The sequence below is a fragment of the Arctopsyche grandis genome, chromosome 4 (genome assembly GCF_051622035.1).
Source record: "Arctopsyche grandis isolate Sample6627 chromosome 4, ASM5162203v2, whole genome shotgun sequence".
NCBI lineage: Eukaryota > Metazoa > Arthropoda > Insecta > Trichoptera > Hydropsychidae > Arctopsyche > Arctopsyche grandis.
The window spans coordinates 19,855,422-19,864,603 of record NC_135358.1 but is presented as its reverse complement, the minus strand read 5'-3'; the positions used below and the strand labels follow the sequence as shown (position 1 = coordinate 19,864,603).

Sequence of the window (9,182 nt, the reverse complement as noted above, 5' to 3'; positions counted from 1 at the left end):
CGATAACGGTCAGAATACAATAATACATAGAATACAATCAGAATACATAGTATACATAATAATAATTAATGAAGTACAGAAATAATAATCATAGAGACATCTATGGATTATTTTTAGATTTTGTGCACAATTATTATTACAATTTTTATACACATAATAAACACGAAATTATAGAGATGTCTATAGATTTCAGATTACTGTTCATCATTTCTACAAATTATACACACAGATTTGTGTCAACAGGAAATGATCTATTACCAATTTTCAGGAACCGTTTCATCAATGATCAGATAAAATTGGCAAACTCTGATAGAGAAACGATAGATTTGGAGTCACAAAACCCCCAAATCTAACCAGCAGTTTGACGACTCGAACCATTGTTCTCAGTGTTGCCATGAAAATCGCGAATACACAATATTTGGCACTCAAGTTCTCGTTACTATGATAGTATGGGGGATGAACGAATGAGACGACTGGCATGTTGATGCACGTGTTTTATTTATGACAGCTGAAGGCAGAGTGAGTAGCTAGCTCCGAACACAATCGAGTTGGTCCCCACTCGCAGGAAGGTGACCAAACTCGACCATGTCGTATAACGAGCCGCCACAATAGTTATCGTTAGTATGATGGACTTTTCGGCTGCCAAATGTTCCGTTATAGAGATTTTAGTGACTTTGTGACGAGTAATTTGTGACCAGTAATCACCGAACCGCAAAATACATGGCGCATGCACAGTTTCTCTTAGTAGGTAGGTAGGTACCGCTGCGTCGTAGGGAAAAAACCCAACTTCCCCGCTAGTTAAACCCCCCGCACCCCTCAGTTAGTGAAGACAAGATCTCCGACCAAAATAACACGTCAGGGCTTATCTATGTGTATTATACATCAATGTATGATTCATAAATGATGATTTTAAATTTAATGATGATCAATGTATGATTTTAAATTTCACTAGAAATAAGTCAATTATTACTAATCAATATCAATTAAATCATTCAATCCTTAACACGTCATCTTCTTTTAAGGATCTTGGTGTAATACTCAATAATAAACTAGATTTCTCTGAACATATTTCTTTTATTACGAACAAAGCATTTAAATCTCTTGGATTCCTACTCCGCTCAACAAAACCCTTTAATGATCCTTATGTACTAAAATTACTTTATTTTTCCTTGAATTTGCCTCAATTATCTGGTCACCTTTTTATTTATCCCATATTAATTGTATTGAGAAAGTTCAACTTAAATTTATTAAATCCTTACGCTACCTTTTTCCTACCTATACCCATTCTACTGTTTCGGACATTTAAAAATCCTTTCTTTTAACAATCTTTCTGTCAGGCGACGACATACTGATGCTATATTCTTCTTTAAGCTCATAAATGGTTTCCTTGATTGTTCTAATTTACTGAATAAGGTTAATTTCAGAATCCCAGTTCGATACTCTAGACGCGTTGCACTCTTTTCACTTGATCCTTTTGTAAGCGGGGTAGGTATGTGTTGACCGTATCCCAGCCTAACGAAACACTGTTGTGCTTGTTTTATAAAGTTTTATTGTTTGCCTATGGTTGTACAAAGGTATTATATTTGGGCAAAAGTATGTCGTTCAGCGGTCTCTGGATATGGTAGAGTGTCGCTGGCTCGGCATTCAGCTATGTTCAGAAGGTCTCTGGATGCAGCAGTGTGTTGCTGGCTCGTCGTTCGGCTATGTTCGGAAGGTCTCTGGATACGGCAGTGTGTTGCTGGCTCGTTCGTCTGGTTGATCTTCCAAGTCCGCGTGGTGTAGTGGTGGCAGGTCAGGAGCTGGATGTCGACTGGTCTGCTGCTGTGTGTCGACGCTTGCTGCTGTGGGTCGACTGGCGTTGTTTGGGTTGTACCTCCTTTTATAGTGTTTCTGGAATCACCTGACCCATGGTGGTGGTTGTTGATGCGTAAGCGAGGAATTTGCTTTTGTCGATGGGGTGGACTTTTCTGGAACGATTGGCGCCGTTCCGCTCGATGTAGTTTAATGGCGGCGGCGTGTTTCGACCGTTTTGGTTCCGCTCGACTGGTAGGGGCGTTCCGCTTGAGTTTAATATAATGGCTGCAGGTGTGCTTCGTCTGGTTTCGTTCCACTCGAGTGTGAGGGGTGGAACATTCTCGAAGGATTTGGCATCGTTCCGCTTGAGTTGGATTTGGCACCGTTCCGCTTGAGTTTAATATAATGGCTGCAGGTGTGCTTCGTCTGGTTTCGTTCCGCTCGAGTGTGAGGGGTGGAACATTCTCGAAGGAACTGGCGATTGATTCCAAGAAGTGCACGTGTTGTTTACGTGTGGTGAGTTCTGCGTGGAATGTGGTTTGTTGTTGTGGAATATTCTCGAATGTTTCGATGACGATGACGATGACGAGATTCCTACACTTTCAATACTAATTCCCAAAAATATTTTTATCTGCAGCGCGTTTATCGTATGTTTAACGGAGAGCTGAATGAGGTTGATCTGTTTGGTATTTCCCTACATCAATTCAGGTCTAACATCAAGAGAATCTTGACCGATTGATTCATTTCTTCTCCTATTCTATTTTTCCAATATTTCCAATATTTTTATACTTTAGTTTAGTTATGTAATGTGCTATTTAATCATATTATAGCTTTCATTCTTTTCCTTTTCATTTGTTTATTTTGTATTTACCTTTTTCATTTGTTTTATATTTGTAAATTTCAATTTCTTCTTATATTCTATTTTATAACCTTTTCCAAATATTTTAATACTATAGTTTAATTATGCAATGATCTACATATTTTGTCATGCCTTTATTCTTTACTTTTTAATTTGTTTTCCTTATATTTATCTTTTTCATTTTTGTAAAAATCTATTATTGGACTCGGATGTTACATATATTATTTATTTACTATTTGTTTTTTTTATACATATCTATGTACATCCTGTCTGTTGATTTTTCAATTAATAAAATAAAATAAAATAAAATATTATTAAAATATTATTCGTCAAAAAAAAAAAATAATTGTAATTTATATATATAAAAACGGACTGTCGCTAAATATATTTGTATATTTGTATGTGACGGACGATCAACCATCAACCAGTATGGGGAACAAAATTTTTTTTTTTCATATTTTTCATTTTTTTCATATTTTTCATTTTTTTCATATTTTTCATTTTTTTCATTTTTTCAGTTTTTTCAGTTTTTTCATTTTTTCAGTTTTTTCATTTTTTTTATTTTTTCAGTTTTTTCATTTTTTTCATTTTTTCAGTTTTTTCATTTTTTTCATTTTTTCAGTTTTTTCATTTTTTCAGTTTTTTCATTTTTTTCATTTTTTCAGTTTTTTCATTTTTTTCATTTTTTCAGTTTTTTCATTTTTTTCATTTTTTCATTTTTTTCATTTTTTTAATTTTTTCATTTTTTTATAGTGGCGCTGGGGGCAAAGCCCCCGGGATGCCGCAGGCATCGAGGGCGCTGGGGGCGAAGTCCCCGGGGTGCCGAAGGCATCGGGGGGGCTTGGGGCGAAGCCCCCGGGATGCCGAAGGCATCGAGGGCGCTGGGGGCGAAGCCCCCGGGGTGCCGAAGGCATCGGGGGGCTGGGGGCGAAGCCCCCGGGGTGTCAAAGGCATCTGGGGCGCTGGGGGCAAAGCCCCCGGGATGCCGAAGGCATCGGGGGCGCTGGGGGCGAAGCCCCCGGGATGCCGAAGGCATCGGGGGTGCTGGGGGCGAAGCCCCCGGGGTGCCGAAGGCATCCGGGGTGCTGGGGGCGCCGGAGGCGTCGGCGGCGCTGGGGGCGAAGCCCCCGGGGTGCCGAAGGCATCGGGGGCGCTGGGGGCGCCGGAGGCGTCGGCGGCGCTGGGGGCGAAGCCCCCGGGATGCCGAAGTCATCGGGGGCGCTGGGGGCGCCGGAGGCGTCGGCGGCGCTGGGGCCGAAGGCCCCGGAGCGACGGAGGCATCGGGGGCGCTGGGGGCAAAGGCGTCGGGGGGTCGGCGATGCAAACGTAATTCGCAATTCGTAATCACTTCGTAATTTGTCATTCGTAATTTGTGCATCAATTTCTTTCCGAAACCAGTCGATTCAATATCTTTAACTTTATTTTTATTCGAGTTTCAATTCCTTTTCGAAACCACCCGTTGAAATCAACGGGTCCAACACTAGTAAATTATATTGACGGTTTTAGGTAAATTAATATACAAAAAGCGGTGTTTGATATAAAAAAGTAATAAATTAGTGAAAAATAGTGAAAGTGTGGCGTGGCGTGGCGTGTTCGCGAACGCGTCACCGATAGATTGTGAAGTGCTTGCGAAGAAGAAGAAGAAGTGTGCGCGTGCGCGTTCGCGATCGGTCTTTGAGGCGAGTCTTCCCACGTTGCCGAAAGCGGGTGCGCAGATTGCAGTCTGCGGATCGCATTTGCGCCCCCTTCGAAGCCCCCGCTGCGCCTCCGCCCCCCGCGCCGCGCCCCTCCCCCGGCCCCGACATGAAGAAGAAGACGGAGGAGCGGCCGTCGGAGCCCGAAATCGACTGGGAGGTGGAGCCCGACTTCGCCGACCCCGAGGGGTACGTCGACGACATCACCGACGAAGGTAATCCACTCCACTCCACTCCACTTCACTCCACTTCACTGCCATGGAAATATGATCCACTGTTCGACTGCCATATGGAATGTCACGTGGAATGCCGGCTTGACGGCCAATCGACGGCGATTACGGCTCTATGAACATAACCTCAAACGTGCCACTCTTTTACCTTACTTTTGCAAACGCTTGCATTTTGTCGACAGTCTCATTTATTGTAATGTACCCAACATTGGTCATGTTCTGGTTTTTAAGCTTTAATCTTTCGTTCAAATTACACATTGACGTTAGTTGAATGCATTCATACATATACATACGTCAGTCCATATACACCCTGTGAAAACTGGTCATTTGCCGTATACATGAAAAAGGCTATGTAAAAATTGACTGGGGTTGCCATATTTCAAAACACTAAAAACTTAAGCAGGACATGGCAATCCCAGAGAGGATTTAAAATGAAAAAAAAAATCGTACTATAAATTAAATAAAAATACGTTGATTAGGTCAGTTGTCAAACACGCTCATCTGTAAAATTTGTTAATTGATTATTTCAAATAGCACACATCAGCAAAATCTTACACTTGCTTGTTTAATGCATACAACATTTCATAAAAGTATATGAGTATATTTCGTAATGATGAAAACTTGTGGTTAGTGTGTACAATAACGAGTTACAGTATACATCGACAAGATTTGATACTTTCACTGTAATTACAAGCTTTTTATTATTTTGCACCAAAAATTGAAAATATAGAATGTGGAAATGAAAAAATGCTACCGAAAAAATATTGGTACTTTCCCACTATCTAAAGCCATATTTAAAACAATAAAAAATTTCGTTCATTGATATACATATTTAGAGACACAATTTTAATCATAATTTGAATTCCAGAGACCAGAAAATTTTGATTGCATCTAAATGTGACTCCAATTTACAGTCTCCGAATGCTTTCGGCCAAATACAACTTCAAATGATGACACGTTGCTCTTTGGTGTCTCAACATGTGCTCAATGCTTTTAGTCTAAATAGAAGTGTGTGGATCAATGAAATTGTAACGATGATTAACTTGAAATTCGATTATATTATAGAGCAAATTTTGATATTCTCCAAATTTGCCACTGTCCAACCTTTCAGTATTGCTTTCGTCCACACTCACTATAAAAAAACCACTGCAGAGGACACACTCGGCTGGTATTGATTAGTGAACAAACTCCCATCGATTTCCAAGATTCATTTTTCGCCACCTATCTTCTGTTTTGGACGATTGTTGAGGTTCTCAGTGTAGATTTCCAGTTGAATCAATAGAAAAGTCACTAGAATCAATAGATTCACGTATTCCAAGCATCGAACGCATGTGGGAATCAACTAAATGGCTCAATAAATAATGTTGAAGAATAATGCATCATTATTTAAAATCATGTTCATTTGGAGACAACACATTTAACGTACACTTGGACGAAATTAAAATTTTCCAGCCTTTGGAATTTATATCATAATTGTCTCAATAGATGAATGAATAATCAATTTTTTTTTTAAATCGCTCCATATAATGAGAAAGTACCAAAATATTTAGTTTTAATTATTTTAAATTGTATGAATTGATTTTTGATGAAGTTACTTATGCCTTTTTCAGAACTTCTTCCCGACATATTAGAGCAAAAGCCAACAGAGACAGATGGCATGGAAAATGTCATTGTTGTTGATGGGCTTCCACAGGTTGGCCCCGATCGGCTGCCCAAGCTCCAAACTGTCATCAACAAAATCTTCGGTAAATTTGGAACGATTACAAATTCGTTTTATCCAACAAAACCTGGCAGTGAAGATACGGCAGGCTATATCTTCTTGGAATATGCAACATCTGCTATCGCTCAAGAAGCCGTAAAAGTCACAAACAACTCGAAGCTAGATAAAAACTATACTATGCTTGTTAGTCATTTCGCTGACTTCAAAAAGTAAGTATTTTCAAGCATTAGAACTGATGTTACATTAAATTTAAGTTCGATTTATAGCATTAAATTTCATTGAAAAAGGTACTCGTCGATTCCGAAAGAATTTGATCCTCCAGCGCCTCAACCGTTCAGCGTGCAATCTGATTTACAGTATTACTTGATGGAACCTGATGCGTTTGATCAATATTGCGTCGGTATTGGTACTGGCTTGTCCCTGCAGATTTGGCAGAATTCTTTACCAGAACCTACCTTAATTCAAGATCGACCTGTAAGCTTAATTTTATTATTTTTACTTTTTATGTGTTTAATTATGCCAATTCTAAATTGTAAAAAAAATGGTTTTAGGAATGGTCTGAAACGTACGCCATGTGGTCTCCCTTGGGAACATATTTAGCGACGTTCCATTGGAGAGGAGTTGCTTTGTGGGCAGGACCCAAATTCAGTCAATTCCAAAAGTTTTCTCACCCGTACGCTCGTTTCATAAACTTCTCACCGTGCGAAAATTACCTTGTTACCTTCTGTCCTAATAACGATCGTCCCGATGATAAGAAAATTATTATTTGGGATATAAGGTTTGTTTTAGATTATATTATGAAAATTGCGTGTGATGTATGGTTGACAATATGATCTTAAAAAATTTGTAATTTTAGAACTGGTCAAGAAAAACGTAGATTTTCTCCATTGGAAGATTATACAATTTGGCCTATTTATCGTTGGAGTAAAGATGATAAATATTTTGCTTGTATGGGCCCTGATGTACTATCCGTTTATCAGACTCCTAGTTTTGGTTTATTGGATAAGAAGTCCATCAAAGTACCAGGAATAAGGTAAATTACGATATATCTAAATTTAATTTTAAAATTGTGAGTGCGAAGGAACTTGTTACATGAAAGATTTATTTCAGGGATTTCAGTTGGTCACCTACAGATAACATTATTGCTTTTTGGGTATCCGAAGACAAAGATGTTCCTGCTAGGGTTATCCTTATGGATATTCCTGGTAGAAGTGAAATTCGGTCGAAAAATTTGTTCAACGTAGCAGATTGTAAAATCTTTTGGCAGAAGAGTGGAGATTACTTATGTGTTAAAGTAGACAGATATTCGAAGATTAAGAAGGATAAAACGGATGTTAAGTACTCCGGATTATGCTATAACTTTGAAATCTTCCATATGAGAGAAAAAGAAATTCCTGTGGATTCTGTTGAAATTAAAGAGATGATACATGCCTTCGCTTGGGAACCGGTTGGCTCTAAGTTTGCCATTATTCACGGAGATATGGCAAACACTTGCATTACTTTCTTCGGAGTAAATGCTGGGCAAGCGCCTACTGTTCTTAAGAAATTTGAAAAGAAACCATACAATCATTTGTTCTGGTCTCCATCTGGTCAGTTTATCGTATTAGCTAATTTAGGCGTTACTGGAGGAGCCCTTGAATTCTTAGATACGTATGATTTCACAGTAATGAATATTGCTGATCATTACCAGGTTAGTTTATTTTATTTATTTGAAATTGATATCAAAATATATTTTTAATTATTTTTCTGAATAATTTTTTATTTTCAGATGTCTGGAATTGAGTGGGATCCAACTGGCCGGTATGTGGTTACTGGAGTTTCGTCTTTAAAATGCAAAATCGATTGTGGTTATTACATGTGGTCTTTCCAAGGCAAAATTTTGAGAAGGTAGTGAATTGTTTTTTTATCGATATATATATTTTTCAATGCTATATTAATGCTAATCGCTTATTACTGATTTTTAGAGTTACCAAGGAAGGTTTTGCTCAATTTTCATGGAGACCTCGTCCTCCAACTCTATTATCTGCTGCACAGCAAAAAGAAGTACAGAAGAATTTGAAGAAATATTCTGCGCAATTCGAATCTAAGGATAGGCTACGTCTCACCAAAGCCTCCAAGGAATTGATAGCTAAACGTGCAGAGTTGATGAAGAAATTCGAAGAGTATCGAGCCCAAAAGATCAAAGAATGGGAAGAACAAAAGTCCAGAAGATTGCAGCTGAGAAATTGTAAGATATACATATATTACAGCTTGTTTTTACGATTTAAATGTGTATTTGAAGGATGCTTATTGATCGTTTACTTTCGCAGATGTTGACACTGATGAATTGGATTCAGACACAAAGAACATGGAAGAAGAGTTAGTTGAATTTATCATAAAGGAAGAAGTTACGCCGTGCGAGTAGTCAGTATTACGACTTCCTGTTTTGCCTCAGCCGTCTTGTTGTACCGACTAACGGCTGTGGCTATTTATCCAACATCAAATTTTTTGTACTCTCTCTCATACTTTGACATACATTATACCAATTGTGGAACATCGATTGTGCTATTAAATAGGGGCTCTTTCTGTATTTACAATTTTAAATAAATTTATATTTTACAGAATTATGAAAATTGTGTTTTTGTCTTATAGAAGTTTTTTTTAATTTATTTAGCCGCCAACATAATATATACATATTATAAAATAACTTTTAATTTGTATGTGTAGATGTATGTAATTTATTTTTGTATCATGTAAATTAAACCAATGCATTATATTATTTTCTGAACATATTTTCTGTTTTTGGCATTTATTTTTGTTTTTATTTATTAATCAACGAAAAACAAAATGATGAATTGGAAAACCTTTAACAAATGTTTGTATGTGGACTTACATATTTTGCATTC

General features: G+C 38.0%; 1 protein-coding gene across 1 annotated transcript; it reads left to right on the top strand.

Annotated features, from left to right (window-relative positions):
* Positions 1-4,271: 4,271 nt before the first annotated feature.
* Positions 4,272-8,931, top strand: eIF3b (eukaryotic translation initiation factor 3 subunit b). Its single transcript, XM_077429447.1, has 9 exons — positions 4,272-4,562; positions 6,188-6,506; positions 6,585-6,771; positions 6,849-7,075; positions 7,154-7,330; positions 7,408-7,987; positions 8,066-8,184; positions 8,262-8,524; positions 8,607-8,931. Exons 1-9 carry the CDS (start codon positions 4,457-4,459, stop codon positions 8,699-8,701), a joined length of 2,073 nt encoding a protein of 690 aa, XP_077285573.1. The 5' UTR covers positions 4,272-4,456; the 3' UTR covers positions 8,702-8,931.
* The last annotated feature ends 251 nt before the right edge of the window (positions 8,932-9,182 follow it).

Excerpts from the sequence above, each read along its gene's own strand:
- eIF3b (XM_077429447.1), top strand. The coding sequence starts at position 4,457 with ATGAAGAAGAAGACGGAGGAGCGGCCGTCGGAGCCCGAAATCGACTGG. Across the intron at positions 4,563-6,187 it reads CGACGACATCACCGACGAAG|AACTTCTTCCCGACATATTA; the intron begins GTAATCCACTCC and ends TGCCTTTTTCAG. Across the intron at positions 7,076-7,153 it reads ATTATTATTTGGGATATAAG|AACTGGTCAAGAAAAACGTA; the intron begins GTTTGTTTTAGA and ends TTGTAATTTTAG.